Raw genomic sequence first — 21198 nt, forward strand, 5'->3', positions numbered from 1 at the left:
ATTGAACTAACCTGTCTTAAGAAGCCCATACCGTTAAGATGCATCTCGGTATGAACCTCATTCCCCACTTAAATTCCAGTTTTAATTAGGATAAAGTAACGCCACTTCGACGCTGGGTTCAAATCTTCAAACGACTAATAAACTGAACAACATTTGTAAAAGTATATTTTTAATAGAAAACACTTCTGTTACAATTCTTAGAAGTAAGGATGAGGGTATCTTCTGTTCTGGTTTTTCTGTACATTCATTGAGGGTTCTGAAAGAGAAAGTTTTAATATACCGCTCTCGTTAGTTGATAATGCGCGCGTAAGGCGAAATAATTAGTTTGAACTTGAAAGCATACTGAGGTTTATTTCATGTGACAAATCAATATTCATTTGTTATTTGCGATCAACAAAATTCCAAACTATTAGAATTCTAATTGTTATACAGAAATCTTTGGTCAATGTAACTTTTTTTAAATGAGGGGAATACATTTCCGCACTGAGTGTGGGACTCGCTCTAAAAGCCCTACCCACTAAACCTCTACCAATTACATCACGCTTGGGGTCGCGTAAGCGTTCTACCAAGAGACCCCGTGACTGGCTGCTAAAGCAACCATCTTTCATTACATTGCAATCGCCTTACAAGTCTTTACAAAAGGGTTGCAATTTCTTGCACCCAACACGTGATTCGCCAGCATGTTCTCGCTCGCAACGCAACGACGCAATGTGGTGCTTCGTCACATGTGACAGATTTGTGCAGCGCTTTTCCGCACCTAAAGTACACATTGCTACGGTCCAAAGTGGATGAGCAAGACGGCCGTGTGTGCCCTAATTCCAAACATTTATAGCAGCGCAGTGGGGGCGCTTTTAAAAGAACTATACATATATGTATAACTCCACTAAACTCCATCCAATAATGCACTCGCCTTCCAGGATTATTTTTGCTATCGCAACCGGGCATTGTACAAGCAAACATCTTGTTCTGTAACCCCTTTCAATGTCTTTATACCTTATTAAATCTGCTGCCTTGTTTGCCTTAATCGACAAGGCAGCAATTACATCCTCGGCAGTAACTGCGTCGTTAAGGCCTTTAACACTCAGACACACAGTTTTCTTTGGCCTACCAACTCTCGCCATTGTAGACAGCGCAACTTTTAAGACGCCCACCTGCTGCTGCCCGCCTGATGTTTATGTGACCTATGCCTAACTCAGGTTATGCTACACTCTTCCTCGCCTTGTTAATTACCTCAGCATACGTAACACCATTTTCCTCAGCTTCTTTTTCTAATGTCACTAGTACTGCTGCTGACCGGGGCACAGTGAGCAATGCCTTTTCTTTGGGTGAGACTGCCTCATGTTGCACTATCTTTTTACCTTTTTTCTTCGAAACAACACTAGCCCAACAACCTGGGCGTGTAGTTCCCTCCGGTGGGGTCTGTAAATCCAACGTCATAATCAATTAATCGACTACTGTTTGGTCCGACTTCGACTTTAACTGTTCAGGTAAAAGCCTATTTTCTACACTCGCCAAGTTTTTCTTCAAAAGTTCCTCAGTTCCTTCCGTTAGCCCTTCAGCACCATTATCAGACCGAGCAAGAAGCTTCTTCTTAAGTACCTCTATCTCTTTCTTGGATTCTTCCAAACGCATCTTTACCCGAGTATACTTCGCCTTTAGGCGAATGACTTCTTCCGATTGATTTTGTAGAGGAAGATATTCAGCTAATTGTTTGATATCCCTCACTGCCGCTTTCATTTCCTTTACATACTTTGGGTTTGGTCAATGTACCTATCTTATTTCTGTGGAGTATATAAATTCTTCGTATCGAGGTTGCTGATTTAGTTTGCTGTCACAAAGTAATCAAACTACATCTTAACTAAAACCAAACCATAGTAGACTATGCTAAAAATTTACTATCTACGTATCACCAAAAAGTTTCTATTATTATTTTTGGTAGATGCGTGTTATTTATTAAGTTCATTACATTACTTTTGTCGTGAAGGACACGGCCACGTACGTTTGTACGTTGTACGTTTACCTTAATTTACGTCGATCAATCTTATTAGATAAAGGATTAAATTAAAACTAGAAATTGAAACACTACAGAGTCAAACTTACCAACCAAAAAGTTCTCGATAATATTAGGCTGTTCGATCTTCCCTTCAAACAGGACTAGTCCCATTTTATTACTCTTTATAAAAAATACAAAAGGCCTATCCACTTTAAGCAGAAGCTCCGCTCCAATTAATGGTATCACCATAGCCCCTGATGCGGCTGCAGCAGTTGTACCCTTCTCATCAACGGACATGTGGACTTTGTGAACGATGTTGTCAACTTGTGAGGAAGCGCCTTCGTAAATGCCGGATAGATTGGCGTTCTTAGTAAATAAGGTTTCGATCCGCATCTATATAAGCATTATTATAACTTATTATTTTGTATTTTAATATCTATTTTTGATTGAATAGTAACTAGATTAAGCTCTTAGCCATAATTTTTAGGAATAATTTCGGCTTTATGTATTTATTAAAGTATCATATATAACGCATTTTCTACAGTTTAAGCTACAATCTATATATTCTTAAATACAAGACAATTACGATAGATTATTATATATCTAGTTGGAAGTGTAGTACGGTATGATATTTACAAAATATAATACCGTACTACACTTCCAACTACAAATCCTACAGGATTTTACCTGTATTGAAGAATACTTATTGGCTTGCTTTTCTTTAAAACTTCATCTTTTATTTAGATAGAATATTGTAATAGGCAATTTTTTAACTTCTTAAACCGTCAAAAATATCCTTGGTAACGCTACCTAAATGCTACTATTATAGTTGCCCGACTTTTTATAATAGATTCAATGATAAAAAAGGATTGAAAGGTTTTACGACTAAATAAAAAGATGTAATACTAACATTTCTCAAAGGCAGCGCCATATTTTCGGTATAATCAACAGTGAACTTTGGCATTATCAGTCTCACGTCTGTAGGTTCCATAAGTGGAGTGATTTGAGGCAGACTCATGTATGGAAGATCTCGAATTAGCTGCGAAATGCCGTCACGATCCAGCGGTACTAGGAGAATCATAGAGTAATCACCACCCTGAAAATAAGAGTACTTATTTATATATTATTTAAAGAAGAACATAGTTTATCATTTTTAGCATGATCTTTTCTTCTAAGGACTAGGCTAAAATTGTCCGAAGTGCAAAAATTGTAGCACGTACTAATGATAATTTCTATGCAACTAAGATTTCTTCTCATTTACCTCGTATAGTAACTCTACAGCGTGCGCCCTAAGGTTGTCCACATATGCACAATTAAGTTCAGCATGCAACTCCATCATTGCAACAGTCGAACACGCGCCTTTGTAATGGAAGCAGCCGGGCCTGGTGTATCGAGGATTAAAAGCAATCGCCCATGAGCCCTTGAAGTATAGAGCATTTGTCAAAATCATCTCTGCTTTTGGACTTATGTTTGCTGAAATAGATGTATTATTCAGAAACCGATTAAAATTAATATTATAAATTATAAAAATTAAACAGCTAGGGACAAAGTGTGTGCAAAAAAAATGTACTAATTTTGGTTTAGTATTTCATGTATATGAATTTGTTTATAAATTATGAACATATTAAAAAAAAACTGTATTGTTTACATGCTCAATACATATTCCCGAGGATCGTGTGGTTGTTTCACGAACGTAATTATTAAAAAAAAATATTTTACTGTTTCATGTACCAAATAATGCATTTAATACAGCGATAACATTAAACAAATGTGGTCATGGGTTTAATGATAATCTTAATTCTTGCTAGAACTTTCGGTTCTTTTAATAGATCTACTAACTCTGTAGTTAAACGAGAAAAGCCTAGATTCTTGATTAAAAATTTTATATTTATTACGTTTATGTCTATTCAGTGGTAGAAAAAACCGAATATTTTACAAACCAGAGTCTAAGTACTGTTCCAACTTCTCACGGCCAAAGGCCAAAGGCAAAGTAAGTCAGGATATAAATTCAGACTACAGTCAATAAAAGATACGATACAGTTCCTTTATACTCTGGTTTCTACAAAAAACGAGTATAAAGGAACTACAAAAAGTTTCTACTCGAATAGTCATAGAATAATATCTTACCAGGCTCAACTATTCCAGGAATCAAACCCTTCGTTTTTTCGAACACCCACTTGTTGATAACTTCAGAAACGTTATTTGTATAAGCAAAATCAACTTGGCGTAGTTCTGACTGGTAGACTTTTTGTATCATCAACGCAAAATCTTTGTTGAGTTTCAGTTTGTTGGAGACAAAGACGGCATTTGCGTTTTCTATACTGACACCTCGAGTATTTACCTGAAAATATATTATATAGTAAGTCAAGAGCAATAAGAGAGGATTTTCTGTGACACATTTACAATAAGTAGAACCTTTCATAGTCTGAGATATAAGCGTCCTTATTGTGTAAAAGTATGTAACGTATGCAGCTCTACAAAGCTCACGAGTACGACCTCATATGGAATACCGCTTACATCTCTGGGGTGGTTCTCCCAAATACCGGCAACTCACCCAGTAAAGATGGGTGTCTATGGGCTGCGACGACTGCCCTTTAAGGGCTTCCCGTTGCGTCGTTTGCCCCCTTTTATATAAAAAACACTTTGTTCGATTAGGTACTTTATCAGTTTTAATTCTTCAAAAAGACCGTTAAATACTATAAACGGCCGGAAGTTTATGTTGAATTAAGACTATAAGATTTTCTATTAGAAGCAACAACAGTAAGATTACCTACAAAACATATTTAAAATTGAACTAAATTAAACAATAGGAAAAGTAAAAATTACAACTACGTGGAATGTACATATTTTTTAAGAACGCTTTTATCATTATTGCCGAGACATAAAACACTACATAAATCTGCTCACAACGATGTTATTAAACCCTATGTGATTTAACACGTCATACAATAAGTATTACAGAGAGATACACTAAGGCAGGAAATAAAGGCAATGCAATTAAAAATCATTGCGACCGTCTGGTTTGAATTCATTAAAATTTATTACTTAATAAATATACGGTTCTATTTAAAATAACAAAATAGTCATACTATTTGTTGCCTATTTGTTTACCAAAATAATGCCCAAATAAGACAAGATTTCTCTTCTACGTACGTGTAGATTTGATAAATTCCTAACGGTGATTTTTTTTATTCTATGTAGGACCTTTCAGATTCGAGGCGTGACTCAAAGAATCTATAGGAGGTAAATTAATAAAATACAATTACTGCTTAATAGCTAATAATAGCTTTCGCAGACTTTTAAACAAAAAAATACTTACATGTAATAAATTAAGATACGTGTTCAGCTGTTCGCGAAATTCATCTTTATATGGTGATAAACGTAAGGCACTTCTGATTTCATCCTGCGTTGCTCCAGCAGAACCTTCAAGGATCATTGCTAGCATAGACTTAATACTGGCTGGTGATACCATAACATTACCGGGTCGGTCTTCTGCCGTATATCTGAGTAAATCTATGTCGAAGAAATTTAGTCGAGAAAGATCTGTTGCTGCTCCATCGAGACAGTCCAAAGTGGCGATTTTGACCGCAAATAGAGCTATAATAACAACATAAATTCCTTTGAGGTAAAAAAATAATTTACAAAAAATGCCAATACGTTAATTAACACTCAAATAAATATCTAAAATACCTTCGAGTAAAATTCTAGAGAAAAATGATGTCATTTGTGTGAATTTGTGCTAAATTTCCTTAAATTTGGCTACAATAAGACGGATATTTCAAGAAACCATTTATTATTTGGTTCCACATACGACACTATTTTATTGAAGAGCGAATCAGGCTTTTATTTAAGAATTGGCCTTTAATGGTGCATACCTTCTTATAATTTGTGTTTTACTTGTAGCTGATAAGTTACAGGGGCCACATTTAACTATTAATAAAATTGATTTGAACATTAATTAATCCGGGTATAAATTGAACATGTTTTCCTGTTTAACCAGTTCATATAAATTTTATTTTATTTTATTTAAATTACCTAATATTACGGTGTTTATCTATATATATATATATATATATATATATATATATATATATATATATATATATGGGATATATATATCTATATCTATATGGGAACAATCGTTTTGAAAACTGACGAAAAAAGAAATAGATCATAGAAGAAAGAAAAAGATTGTATGGTGTTTTCTTGATGCGTAAAGAAAATAAACCTTAAATATAGGATGAAAAGTGTAGTCCATGGAACTAAAGAGATGTTAAACTGTTCAATGCTGGCAGTACCCTCACGTCGTGTCCGCTGCACGAACGTGGAGTTTACCCAATATACAAGAAGTTGACCGAGCACTTGCTAAAGATAAACAGTCGGTTTTACAAGTAAGTATCGATTATAAATACATTATATTAAGTTAAAGACGCGAGATAAACAGCAAACACGCTGAGTTGGAATTGGACGGGACATATTAACAGAATACCGAACCAATGGGATAAAATTACGACTATTTGCTCACATTCTCAAGAGGAAGTTTGGTAATCCTTAAATAAGATAGCATGGTGACATGTCAATTTAGTGGAGGATGGCATGTGACAGGAGAGAATTGGTTAAAATAGGGTAGACCTTTTGCGTATAATACGATACATGCTACATGCATGTTCCAACTTATATCGCATATCTTTATTTTTGAGTTACTAAACAAATAGCATATTAACTTATATATTTTATAATGTAAATGTAGTATGTGGTTTTAAATGCAGTTAAGGCTTTTATTATTATTATTATACTTACCTATTTAAAATCTGTGTTACTGTATGATATTGACTTAATCATAAATTTCAATTCAAGGGATTTCTTTAGAAGTTTTGACTTCTTTACCTTAATATTTTAATACAAAGAACAAAAAAAATATCATTTCAACAAACGAGGAAAACTGTTTAGCATCTTGGTTGCTTTAGTAAAAACAAACATGCTAGAAGGTCAAACTATATTGTAAACATCATATTACGAGAAATGCATTAAAAGAATAGTCTTACCAATAAAATATAAAACCACCATTCTGTTGTTTATGTAAATACCACTCGCTTTTTAAAACAACACGTGCATTTTACACCACTCTCGATATTAAAGTGATAAATGTAAACAAATGAAAACCTTGATCAACGTGAAATGTGAACGAATGGGAATTAAGAGCCGTTTCAAAACTTGACATGACCGGTTTAAAATTAAGATTACTCTTACGTCACTGGTTTTGAAATTGCATGTTTTTTTTTCAGATTCCTTTTGAAACAGTTGGTAAATTATTTGCCCTGGTAAAGGTTAGCTCCAAGAGGTTCCGTAATGTGGGTGGATTTTCAACCTACGTGCTTTGTGTCGCTAAAACCTATAACATATGATTTGGAAAATATTTACAGCCGTGTATTTCTCTAAAAAGTCACTCACTCCTCTAGTGTTTGCCTACAGATTTGAAAGAAACCTGCCTTATTTTGTCTGCCTATGTGGTAAACTACCCTTAAAATGACTGTGCTTTAGGCTGACTAACTTTTCTCTTCATGTGTAATATCGAAACTTATTGTTTACTATTCAACCTCTTCAACCTCTATTGTCTATTTTCGAATCCAGTCACTTCAATTTGGTTCCTGTATCGAATCCTTAAATACTGGTCAGCACTTTTCTATTTCAGTAATGTTTGAATTTGGAATATCGGATTTAAAACTAAAATAAAATATGGTGATGTTTAAAATGTATTTATTATCTATGGTAGTTTGAAGGCACCGTCAAAAAGCGAGGGGTCGGATACGCGTCCAGTAAAGAGCAGTTGTCGGGTGTTCTCATCTTGAATGAAGAACATGAAGGGCTTGTTGGCAACCAGTATTGCTTTGGGCTCGTCCTCACCAAATTTATTCTCTAATGTTATTTCTGTAAATGATTAATGGGATTCATATAACATACTACACACCTCAAATGGTTAAATCATGTTTAGTCACTTTATGAATGTGTTAATATTCAATCAATTTGTTTTTAAATATATTGATGGGATTATTTTAACAAACTATTTTATATGTTTTAATATTGATGTGTAACGCGAAGAGTTATGTTTTAGTTATTACATTCATATGCAAATAATATGTGATAAAAATTAATTGTGATCGATAGTTTCAACCGTATTAAACGATACAGAATTCGATACACAGCTTCATACTTATATACTAACTTAATAATGAGAAAAATATAACTATATTCACAGACTTTTTAAACTTCATTAATTAATAGAAGTTTTATCATAAGCATAATCCCACCGTCATAAAACTCAGTTTTCCAATTAACTTTTACATAACAAGAATTTGCCCTTAAAAAACTGTTTCTACTAATTTTAAATAATTTTAAAATACGAACCGGTCGCCGAATATGCCACGCTTCCAATCTCATTATTAACGATACCAGACCTCTGCAGCACCTTGGTGACTCTCATGCGGTTTCCTGGGGTCTGTCCTCTAGATAACCCTGGAAAAGACGCTGTGTCCTCGAACGCTTGTCTTACACCCAACTGAAAATACAAAAACGTTTAGGAAAATGGTTTAACTTCTATTTTTCCAATTGATAACTTTGAAATATGTCCTAGAGTAGCAGATATCCTTCTTATAAAGCGAAATGGTTCCCTGATCATTATGTTAATATTTTTAGAAACATTATGAGCATTAAAATTGTAAATTTGCTTTAGTAGAATTATATTTCGTATTTTATTATATATTATCATAATGTCGTTATATACTAACCAGTCGTCAATTCAACCGGTCAAGAATAAATATATATATGCCAAGTGATAAGAATAGTTTGTCGACTCAAATAGGAAAAACCCACTCATATTCATATGTTTACAGAATAAGTTTTTATACCGTATAAGGAAAACCGCGACACGAGTGTAAGCGTACAAATCAATATACAGGAAAATAATGTTAATTTTTAGAATTACCGAAAAGAAGTGTGTGGTGCATAAATCATAATTTTAAAGACAACGTTAGTACGAAGACGAATCTTAGCTTTTTTTGAATGAAAATATGTCCAAGTCGTATGTAACAGTATTGTCCATAATTTATATTATGTGACAAAAATATGTTTATTATTTGTCTTTTTTTTATTTGTGGTTTACATTTATTTCCGAACGAAATCAGAGAAATGAAGTTCAAGCCAAATACGCAAGTATTAACACGAATTAATACTGACAGACAATTATTACCGATTGTAATAAATGTTTAAAACTACCGAATACATCTATGTAAGGTACATTCAAGAAAGTGTGATTCGTGAGGAAGGTTCAGGTTTTTTTTATGTTACAGACAGCAGGTTGAGGGCAGGAGGCCCACCTGATGTTAAGTGATGCCGCCCATGGACACTCGCACTGCCAGAAGGCTCGCAAGCGCGTGCCGGCCTTTTAAGAATTGGTATGATCTTTTCTTGAAGGACCCTAAGTCGAATTGGTTCGGAAATACTTCAGTGGCCAGCTGGTTCCACATATAAGTTGTAGTCGTGGTGCGCGGCAGAAATTGCATTAAGAAATAGTCCGTTGTGTCCGAACGACGGACGTCAAAGTATAAAATATACAATACGGTGTATATTTTACTACGATTTTATATAAATTGACTGATATATATCAATTATTCTTAAAGTCGCTAAATGGCGCTATATTCGCGCACTGTAGACGAAAGCTAGTCAGTTAATAACAAATAATTACCTCTTTTAGTACTCCATCAAGTTGCGAAGTGTACTCGAACTCGAATTTAGGTATCTTGACGTCAACCAAATGCTTAGTCAGACTGAACAGTTCAGCACGAACACCACTTATGTCATTAAATATATGAGATAGACCGGTGAGGGAATTTGGCACTATAATGTACATTGCAAAATTGCCAGTCTGTAAGGAAATATTTGTTTTACAATGACTTATAAATATGTCCATAAGAATTAATGCTGTCGTGCTTAAACTTAATATTTTAAGCCCAATACATTTTAGAAATATAGCTGGCTTAATGCTGTCAGTGACTGTTTCACTAGCAAAACTTATATCAAATATATTCGTTTTGTTTAAATAATATTTTAAATATAATTAAGCTCACCTTATACGGCATTCGTAAGATTTTCGCATTATACTTAACGGAATCGGTATAAAAGAATTTGTTTTTTGTCTGCATAAAGGGTGTAGGCTTAGTGAGATTGGCCTGAATATAGAAGTCATGGTTAAATGTCATGTTTGGGTTGAACTGATGTCGCCATGTTCCCTTGAAGAATAAGGTGTTGAGGACCAATGATACCACACCCTGGAGGTCACCTGAAAATAAGATTCATATATTGTCGGGTTTTGATAAAAAAACGGACAAAAACATATAGTAACATTGTAGTAGTAAATTTTTGAATTATATTCAGTGTAAATTTCGGCGAGTTACAAGTTTTATATGATATATCGTATAAAATATCACAATGTACCGTGATAAATTAATATTTACTGACTTGCCTAATTCTCTTGTATATTGTTAAGAAATCGCGGAAATACGTTGGATAACAAATTTAAAGATTCTTAACAAAACATTCTCACTAGTCTCTGAAAATGTTCATTGTTTCTTGATATCCTTGTTACTACATCTTAAGTTTTAGATGTAAAGCTTACACGGAAACACCGAGTAAGTAAATAAACGTGTTTTGACGGGTAGATACATTGTCATGACTAATAATTGATAGTTAAAAATACTCTCAGACAAAACATTTGCCTTTCCAATTAAAAGCTAATTAAAACAGGCAAGGCATTGTATTCCGGAATTTTTGAGTATTAAAAAGAAATAATAAAATAAAAAACACGACAAACAAAGCCTTTCACAGTAGTGATTGGCGGAAGCTGGGTGTTCCAAAAAAGACGGTAGGCGACGTCAACCACGCACGAGACAAAATCTTTGCAATAAATGCATTTTAAGAAGCGTGTAGAAGAAAAATACGTACCGGCGTCTACTAAATTTGGTATCCTTCCTTGAGTTGTATTGGACACCCACTGATTAATACTATCGGCGGCTAGATCGGACTTACTGAAGTCTAGACTTCTGATTTCAGTCTTATAAAAGTTCTCAGCGATCGCCGCAAACTGTTGGGAAGGATATATCGTGGCTCCCACGTATATTCGACTACCTAAGTCTAGAATATAGTCCGAAGACTTCGTCTGAAATAAACAGTCTGAAATAGGTAAATTACACTAAGGTAAACTAATCTGTAATAGTCTAATATAACTTAAAAGATGGAATGTAAATTATGAAAAAGAGTATGATATATTCATAGAGCGGTTCATATTCGAACGCATAATATAACAAACACGCTTAACTCCATTAAATAAGTTGTATATAAATGTATACAGATTAGACATATACCATACTCATAGGAAATCTGGCTAATACAACCGACAACTTTTATCATTTAAATACATGGTTCATGCATAATTAATAAAGAAATACGATTATGTACAATGTCTGTATTTTTGTGTCTGTCACGAATAGACAAAAACTACAAAATTCTTTAAATGAATACTTTCATTATCTATTTAATTTCAAAATATTCTTATAAATAGTGTCAGATAGTCATTTTAAAATAAGTTATTTATAAAAGACAACAACTACTTACGACACCCAGTTTATAAAATCAGGGTCAAATCACATCACGATTTGACTAGTCTCGAATTCTTCACGCATACAGAATAACTATTTATACAGAACTTGATATCTTCGGTAGTGGTCTGATCAATTTATAACAAAAGGCGTTGATAACCTATCAGGTACCTAATCCGCATTAGGCAAATGTTAAAATAAGTAATTATTATGTTAAATTTAAATACTATCGTGGGAATGTAAATTTTATCTCCACTATAATTGTCATATATTTTATAACGTTAAATTGTAACTTACACTGCTAAAAATGTATAATATAGAGTGCTTTAATAAATAAGTGATATTTTCTTGATTAACAAATTAACAATCTAGCCGTCAGTAGTCGCACATACCAGGTACACATCAAGGTCACTATTACTTCCGAAAGGAGTTTTAATTGCTTGAAAACGCATTATATCGTCAACCAGTTAATGATATATGTTATTAGCTTTGTGTAAGGTTTTGGAAAAATGTCTTTTTTAATATCTTAACTAAAATATTTTATACCTGAAGCGAGTCTATAATCTCTGAAAACTTCTTCCTAACCACTTGGTTGTCCACATCCAAGCCAAGGACGTTGGAGATCTCGGCGTGGGTTGCTCCTGTGGAAGCTTCCACCAGGATAGCCAAAGCCAGTTTCAGCCCCAAGGGAGATATTAGAAAGTTTTCGTTTGATGTAACGGCAATCCTCTGCATTAAAATATATATGGAATTATCTTAATTGGCTCGAATTATAATGAATACATGGCAACGTACAAAAAATTTGAAGAAGAGGAAATTGGCGTAAAGTTTCATGATACAAACAAGAATTGGGTTTAAACATTAATGTATAATAGCTAAATCTAACCTAGTTCAAAATGCCTTTAGGTTCTGCACTCATTAACATCTTATCATTAAAGCACTAAAAATAACAGTTTAAAGCAAGGTTACATACCTTAGTAAGTATCCAATCAAATTTATCATATTCCGCCACCGATGGTCTATAGTCATCTGTCAAGTCATTTTCTGTGAGATTTGTTGGGTTTGCGTCTGCTAAGGGAGGCAGCAGCTCAATGGAAGGAGCACCGAGTGGAGCTCCGAAGACATTCTCTATATCTTGTATTGTGTAGTTTTGTTCGCATAATGCAAATGAAGCTGAAAAAAGTTGCATAAAATATTTCTATTTGAGTACCCGAATTAATTCCTCCAAGTAATACTTAATTCAATTTGAAATCTAACCTAAAACTTTTTGAGCACAGCTTTGTCTAACAGAATAGCCCCGCTAGTAAAGATGTATTCATCAATGTCATTATTAATGTTCATTGTTTATCTTTACATGCTGTATTTGACCGCTTTATTTCACAATTTGTGTACTTAAAATTAAGGCCTATCCAATTAAGATTTAATTGCAAATTCACTGAATTCGACCATAGTAAACATTTACCTTGTTTTATCGCAACCAATGCATTTTGGGATTCCCGTAAGACGGAAATTTATATAGAATGCTTCACCACTCTAATCTAAGCAGTGACCTTACAACTGACCCTATAAGATTGCTATAATGACCTAAAGTTTATTATTTACATGTTATACAGAAATAAGAAACCAAAATCTTTATTTGATGAGTAATTGTCGTATATAATACCAAAACTACCCTGTAATTAGTCAGCTTAAATCATTGCTATTAATTCCTGAAATTTTAATAAATTTCCCATATTCACATTAGATTAGAATTTATATAGGTTATGATATTTCAAAAACAAAATTATTCATGTAGGTCGATATCACAACTCATCAATTTAAAACAACTCACGAATACCTATTCTTAAGACTAAAAAGATATAAAAAATCTTACCTAAAAAAACAACTAGTAATAATCTCATCGTGCGCGCACAAGGAAAAATATAAATATCGCAAGGTTATTCAACCGGAGAAACAGGAACGTAAACACTATGAAATCTAATGAAAATAATTTGTTACACTAGTTCATCTTTGCGGACGTGCGATGTCCACTGAATCCGCGACTTGACTAATTACGAAGGTCTCTAAACCAGTTTGATAGACTTTATCTAAAGTCATTCTTGCTATTGTATTGTTGTTCCGTGATTGAGGATATTATATGCAAAGTTTGAAAAGGATATTCGGGAAGTACTAAGCCCCGAATATGCAGCTACGAAAAACACACAATGGAGAAGTTTTGACCTCTGGTACAAAGAGGCCTTTTCAAGGTTTCTCATTAAATGTTGCTTATGATCCCATCCCGGAAATATCGAAGCGTATGCGCTGGTAGACGTATGTACGGTATATATACCATACATATATCTGTAACTAGTCAGAATTTTGACAAATTTCAATTTCACAACGGCCACTCCATAAATGTTATTATTGGTTAATTTCGACCCAAACCAAACCTTAAATAAGTACCAAACTCACTACTCTCCCTGTCAAATCGTGCTTACGCAGTGTTAAGAAGAGACAGAGCAGTTCTAACTCGTACGTTATCCGCTGTTTTGTTGGTAGTTTTTTCTGCTTAACAACTTTCTGGTATATTTATTTTATTTTGTATATATTTGGTCCTTACATATGAAATTGGCGTTTTGTATGGGAGGAACAATTTTTTTTTGTTTAACTAAAATATATTTAATTAATTTAAAGTTTGATTGTTATCTATGCATTTTTATCATTTTATAGGTAGTTCATTAATCCATTTACTAAAAAAAAACATTCAGACGGGAAACAATAACTTCTGAATTCCTAACCAAAGGAGATATTTAAGGTCAAAGTTGCCAGTGCTGTCGTAGTGGCTTCGCCACTTTCCTATGTTCCTAATATTTTTTTGTAAATGTTTATCTAAATTGTCATACATTATAGATATAAGGGTTTGTAATATGTTACAACCATACCGTAGATATACTTTTATGTGTGAAGTTGTAAAGTTGAATAAATAAATAAAAATAAAAGCAGTGACAGCACTGTACACAGTAGATGTAGTTCCTCCCCGGCCCTAGCCTAGGGGCCCGTGGATAAAGGGCCCCCCAGTTCCCACTGAAAACAATACTCTATACTTCTAATTTTCCAGTCATAATGTTGGAATACCTGAGATCAATCAACTCATGTGATGCATGTCTATCGAACGGAACGGGGAATTCCCCGGATTTTGATTTCGGTCAATGTAGTTTTTGGCGTGTGCGTCTATTACGGGTCTTCCATAAATTCACGATCCCCTCAGGGTTCAAAGATATAGCTTTTGTTTATACCACTTATTTGAATTCAAACACAGAAATATACATTATCTGATTTTATTGCATTATTACAAATAATTTCATAATAAAAATATAATTATTGCACAATTTAATAATTTAGTATTTACATTACTTAAATTAACTTATGGGCACTGGAAAGATATTATGATAAAGATGGCAAATATTAAAGTAACTTCTTAGTACTTTACGTTGAACCAGAAGAAATATATTAAATATAACATTTGCATTATAAATGTAAAACAAAAGACGCTAATGGAACTTCGTTCGCTTGCGAATGGTCAATATCAAACAGACACATTTAACCAATCATAACCGACCGAAACGCGCCATCATTTCCGTTTTAGTTTTACATTCTCACTTCTACAAACATGATGTTTATTGAAACTATATTATTTTTTTATTAAGTCATATATATGTGCAAATTCTTCACAGTATTTAATGTCTTTGCAATCACGCCATGGGGCATGGGACCCATCTCTCGCCGTTTAGTATAACGCGATACCGCAAAGCTACGAATGCGGTAATAAACAATGTGTTAATTGTTACAACAATTTAAAAATAACAAAATTCTTTAAAAACTTTAATTATAACAAATTATTTTCTTTGTTTGTAATTGATACCCAACATTATAAAATTTTATTAAAACCAATAAAAAGTTATATAAATATTGCTTGATTTTTTACACGTAACAATTTTCTATCGAAATTAATCATATCGGTTTAAGTAACAATATTTAAAGCTCATACAAAAACAGCCCTTTGTCAATCACGATTTAGGTCTAACGATATAATTCTCTGGCGTACTTGTCAATAACACTGTCATCACCCAAAAATGGAGTCCAATCTGAAAATAAATATATTTATTTTAATATACATATATTGTAATGTGAGTATAAGAGATCCATCGTCCCACGATCACGCACGTTAGAGGTTGCAGTAGTACTAAATTAACTTTTTTGTTATTTTATTTTATCTATGCTCAAACACACGTAGAAACGAGGATAATCAAACTTTAATGAAATATATAATATACACGTGTAAAAATGACATGAAAACATACGAATGATGTGTAGCCGTAACAGATCTTAAAATAAAACTTGATAAATATTGATACTTAATAGAAATAATTCAGAGTATAATCTGAAATGACGTGCAATAGTTATAAGTGGGTAACACTGAAAATGTTTAGAACGGGCCAGTTAGAAACAGTCCTAATGAAAACTTTTTTGAATTTCAATTTTAGAACTCTTTGGTAACCTAATGTAGTATATTGCATTCATTTGTCATTTGTTTTTGTGAATTGGCGGCAAATCTAAAACTCTTCTTACAGGTGAAAATGAACCTAACGAGAGAAAATTTCCGGTCAATTATTTATACTTTCGTTGTGGGCTTACTCAACAACAAAGCTGCAATAAGGCTGCAATTAGTATTTTTTTATGAAACCCCATCTCGTGCCACTATTCACAAACGAGTTTAACCGTGAACGTAGCAATCTCAATGATGAGGATATTAGGGACGTCCTTTAACAGCGACTACTGAAGATAACATGAGTGCTGTACGACGCATGATCGAGGAACATAAGGGAGTGACCTATCAACAGATACGGGCCAGCCTAGGCATTGGTATGAATCAAGTTCAAAGTGTCGAGATAATGAGTCATCCGCCATCCGCCAGTCCTGACCTGGCCCCTGCGACTTTCATTTTTACCCAAGAACTAAAGATAAAATCCGAGGTATTCGCTTTACGAGCCTTGAAGATGCGGTGAAAGCGTACGAAAATTCCATAGAAGAGATCCCTAAGGAAGAATGGGCCCACTGCTCTCAGTGGTTCCATCGAATGCACTTAAACCCAGTATATATATATATATATAATAAACATAACTAATATTGCTATAGTTCGGCGTAAGCGTGACTAGTTTTTGTATTGTTGTTATTCATACAAAAACTAAATTGATATTTTTTTACATAAAATACTAATTGAGACCGACTTAGCATGCTCATCGCATACAGTGTTTAAATATAAATAAGCCTTGACCTTAAAAATACCAATTATTAATATTAATTAAACTTAATATCTTACCATATAAAACACAATAAATATCCTTATTAGGGGAAATCGTTTGAGCATGAGTCCCATCCTTAAGGACAGTTTAGCGAGTGGTGACGTGTTCCGCCTCTCGTCTTGTACGTTGACGACGTGCGAACGAGCGCGAAATGACATCTCAGTCTTGTATTTGGTCTACATTGGAACAATTAAATCAATGAAACCAGTATTCTGGTTAAAATATATTCTTAAAACAATATCCTCTTCACTATCTTCAAAAGTAATTCATAATTGTTAACAACAAAGGGTACAAGAAATAACTTCGAGAAATAGAAATGAACTTTAAATACTTGATAACACATGTGACTTTATACAAGGCAGAGTCAGAAGGCAGTATCCAACGCTTTCTAGATTTCAATACTATTATAATTTAAATACTATAATATATATTTTAAGAATAAAAAAAATACACTTCATAGTTAAAACATACTAATAAAAACTTACTTCCAATTTATCTAACTGTATTTTGAGCATATTATTATCAGCCAAGAGAGAATCAATTCTTCCCTGTTTCTGAACCACTGTCTGTGTTAAATACTGTATCTTCTCATTTTCTATGGAATGCATGACGTCATAGTCTCCTACGTTTAAGGCGCTCGTGTCTGTAGTAGGAGCTGAATTTTCTTTGAGAAGCAATAACTCCTCCTCTTTATTGTGTAGTGCTGCTCTTAGATTTGCTATAGTTTGACCAGATTGTAATTTTGCTGTTTGAATTTCCTATAAGACAAATAACTCTATTTAAAAGTACATTTAATTTGTTGAATAAGCCATTATATTACGCTATATTTATAATAGGATAGGCAACGAGTAAGCAAGAATGAAAAAAAAATAGAAGACTATTGAGAGAGAGAAGCACAGAGTAGTGTATAGTGCAAGAAGTGTTCGACTGTGTAATTAGAAAAAGAAAGAATATCACAGTACCCAACTACTCAATTACTTATAAAAACAAGTGTAGATAATGCTTAAAATAAACCAGAAACAGTTCTAATACTACATCACAATAATAACGCACAGTCAAATATCAGTAAAATAGTCATATTATTTACGTAACAAATCGTTACTCTATGTCGAACTACATGCTTTTGGAGCTATCAGTAACTTTTTTCTTATCATTGTTATAGAGTATTGAAAATCAATTATTGCTTTCCCTTAATTTACCAAAATACATACATATTATGTTAAAATTATTACATACCTTGCTCAGACTGTTAGCATGTGTTTCAGCCTTATTTCTAGCACCTCTCTCTTCCTTCAAAGCATCACGGAGTCCAGCTATAACTCTCTCTGCATTACTGTGGCGTGCTTCCAACTGCGCCATATGGTGTTTCATTTCACTGAATTCCGTTTTAACTTTCGACAATCCTTGTGATAAATCGTCCCGTTCTTCTCTGGAAATCCAATATTTAAAATCAATCAACAAACAAAATTGTTTTCTCTTTATTTCTGTTTAGAAATATAAATAAATATTTTATTATGTTACTTAATTGAAGTAACCTTGCTCAAGCTTACTGCAAATTTTTTTTTATTTCATGATGCAGCCATAAATATATATCATTATAATTAGGGATGCATCCAATATTTTAATTGCAGATACTTTTAAAAAAAATCGTGCAAAAAAAAATGTAAACGCGCATTTTGTTTAATCTACGAGGCACGGACTATCTGTGCCCGGAGAAACCCCGCGTTTTATTCAGTTTGTTGTGTCTCTCACCCGCTTTGTCCCCGCGTATTCCATTTCGCGCATAGTGTTTTCGATACCAAATTAAACAAAATACAGAATTACAAAAATCTTATCAATGATATTTTTAATTATTATCTCAATTCATGATCTTAATAACATAACCTTTAATCTTACTCAAAGTTTGTGACTGTTTTTAGTGAAATAAACTATAACGAAATATTTTACCTTCTGTATCGGTATCGGAGATATTTCTGTAAGAGTATTGGCATCGGTATCGCATTGGCAAAAACAGGTATTGATGCATCCCTATTTATAATGATAAATCATTTTACTCACTTCAATCTGTCAATCTGCTCAATCAGCTGCTTTGTATCCTCTGAAAGATTACTCCCATCTCTCAAAGCCTTGATTTCATTATCTTTAGAGAACAACATACTTTTAACACGCAGTTTATAAGCCTCCCACTCATTTTCTAGGCGAACACACTCTAATTTCCTCTTTTCTAAGTCATGTTCTAAATCATAAATCTGTGTTTGTGTGTGCCTCAACTCATTTTCTAATTTGTTTTGTTGGGATTGTCTATCATGAAGTTCATCTCTCAAGTTTCTTATACTGGAAATATTAAAAGTATTAGCTATTATTTATAATATAATATATAGTTGTATACAAGATTATTATAAGGACACAAAAATGTATTCCACAGGTGCCACTTATCAAATTATAGTGACACTTATTTATTAGTGATATATAGACTTACTTGACAATGTATATCTATACATATACATATACATAATCTATTTTATACCTATATTTTATATAAATAATTAAATTTAAATAAATTGCATATTACAAGCCTTACTTTAAATGATGTACATTTATCAACTAATAATTTAGTAGATATTTACTTTTAGAATAATGGAATAGAGTAAAAAGGAATAGAACATTTAAAAGCTGGGTTTCAGGGTTTTGTTTAATTGTAAAATTTTCTTTGTATTCTGACTTATTTTTCACAATTTCAAAATTTTACTTTTTAAAAAACATTTGTGCAACAATACTATTATTACTTACTCATTTTGTAAGTCACAGTTTCTTTCTTGTAACCTCCGATTTTCATTGTCCAATGCCTGTTTGTCAGATCTATACTGTGACAATTCAACAACGCTCACTTCCTCAATTTTTGATCTCAAGTCGTCCAATTGTACCAAAAGACCGTCTTTATCCAAATTTAATCTCTGGTTTATTTTAGACTGTGCTTCAGCCCGTGTTTGCACCTGTTTTAATTCTGTAATGAAATTTAGAACAGATAAGTTCAAGGTTGTTATTAAGGCTACATTAAATCTGAATTAAATAAAAGTACTGAAGGAATTGTCAGAGTAAACTGTGTGCTTAAATTATTTTATTAATACATACCATTCTCAGTTGTTCTTAACTTATCAAGTAAATCTGAAACTTCTCTATTAACAACATTAATTTCATTCTTAAGCATTGCATTTTCAACTTCTAAATTCTGCATATCAAATGTAATATTTTCATGATTGACAAACTCCAAATCTGTTGGTAAACTGAACCCTAAAAAAATACAAACACTTATTCTAATTTTTAAAATCTCCTTTTGTAGTCTAAAACTATGAAATTAAACCAGTTAACCATGTTGTTACAGCAACTCCAAACTTTCAACAATAAGGTAAGCAATTGGCATAATTATAAAAGTATAAATTATATTTACTTTGATTTTGTGTTCTACTAGTGTTTAACACTAGAAAAATATATCATAAATTAAGAACACGTATCTTATGAATACATACTTCTCTGCCTCATTCCATAACTTTCACAATCATCTTCTACTGTATTGAGTCCATTGTTGTGTAATGTATATTGTGGAGATTTCTTTCCTGCTGACTTCTTTCGGCGGTCTTGTAGTCTTGCATTATCTAAACTTTTAGGAGTTGACCGAGGTTGGTTAATTGGTGAATTTTTCGGTACTGGGGTAAAACTAGATCTATTATCTAGTAAAATTCGTTTATTCTTCGATACAAACTTCTTTTTCTGTACAATATCTGGCGGTGAAGAGTTGTCAGGTCTCGGTTTGATACCATTGCCATTTCGTAAAACTGCACCAGTTTGTTCGTCTAAATTATTTAAAAGGGTCTCAGCCCTGCCAGCGAGGTCTGCAAACCATGACATTTATATAACTTGCATTTCACCTAAAGAAAATAAACATAGGAAACTTTAACTTCAGTGTGAAACAACTTAAGGATTAAGCAAAAAAAAAAATATTTTTTTTTTACATACGCCACGAAAAATAATTTTGGTTTAAATGAAGTGAACACATCCCTAAAAAGAAAACTAGTAAACTTATAATCACAGAAATTTAATATTTTGATTATTCCTAGTTGACAACTCATCAAGAATTAAATTTTATTAAAAATGTCAAGATGTCACTATTTCACAAAAGTAGCAAGTAATATAACTAAAATGTAAATAACATATG

At 33.0% G+C, this 21198-nt stretch overlaps 2 protein-coding genes across 3 annotated transcripts; both read right to left on the bottom strand.

Moving 5' to 3' along the window:
- Positions 1–148: 148 nt before the first annotated feature.
- LOC123709540 lies at positions 149–13721 on the bottom strand. Its single transcript, XM_045660941.1, has 14 exons — positions 13517–13721; positions 12617–12816; positions 12190–12372; positions 10991–11204; positions 10117–10328; positions 9735–9914; positions 8399–8549; positions 7760–7921; positions 5313–5590; positions 4121–4334; positions 3255–3466; positions 2904–3089; positions 2101–2386; positions 149–256 (listed from the first exon to the last, which is right to left on the bottom strand). The coding sequence occupies exons 1-14, from the start codon at positions 13542–13544 to the stop codon at positions 198–200; spliced, it is 2565 nt and encodes an 854-aa protein (XP_045516897.1). The 5' UTR covers positions 13545–13721; the 3' UTR covers positions 149–197.
- Positions 13722–14950: 1229 nt separating this feature from the next.
- On the bottom strand, positions 14951–21112 carry LOC123709801 (golgin subfamily A member 5). Of its 2 annotated transcripts, none has more exons than XM_045661352.1 (9): positions 21000–21112; positions 20513–20911; positions 20118–20276; positions 19776–19989; positions 19044–19319; positions 18222–18414; positions 17471–17743; positions 17003–17161; positions 14951–15767 (listed from the first exon to the last, which is right to left on the bottom strand). In XM_045661352.1, the coding sequence occupies exons 2-9, from the start codon at positions 20889–20891 to the stop codon at positions 15690–15692; spliced, it is 1731 nt and encodes a 576-aa protein (XP_045517308.1). In that variant the 5' UTR covers positions 20892–20911; positions 21000–21112; the 3' UTR covers positions 14951–15689. The 2 variants fall into 2 exon arrangements, with proteins under 2 accessions (XP_045517308.1, XP_045517307.1); XM_045661351.1 differs by having other exon boundaries at positions 20513–20875; positions 21000–21102.
- Positions 21113–21198: the final 86 nt, after the last annotated feature.

The sequence above is a fragment of the Pieris brassicae genome, chromosome 5, assembly GCF_905147105.1.
Source record: "Pieris brassicae chromosome 5, ilPieBrab1.1, whole genome shotgun sequence".
In the NCBI taxonomy this organism is placed as follows: Eukaryota; Metazoa; Arthropoda; class Insecta; order Lepidoptera; family Pieridae; genus Pieris; species Pieris brassicae.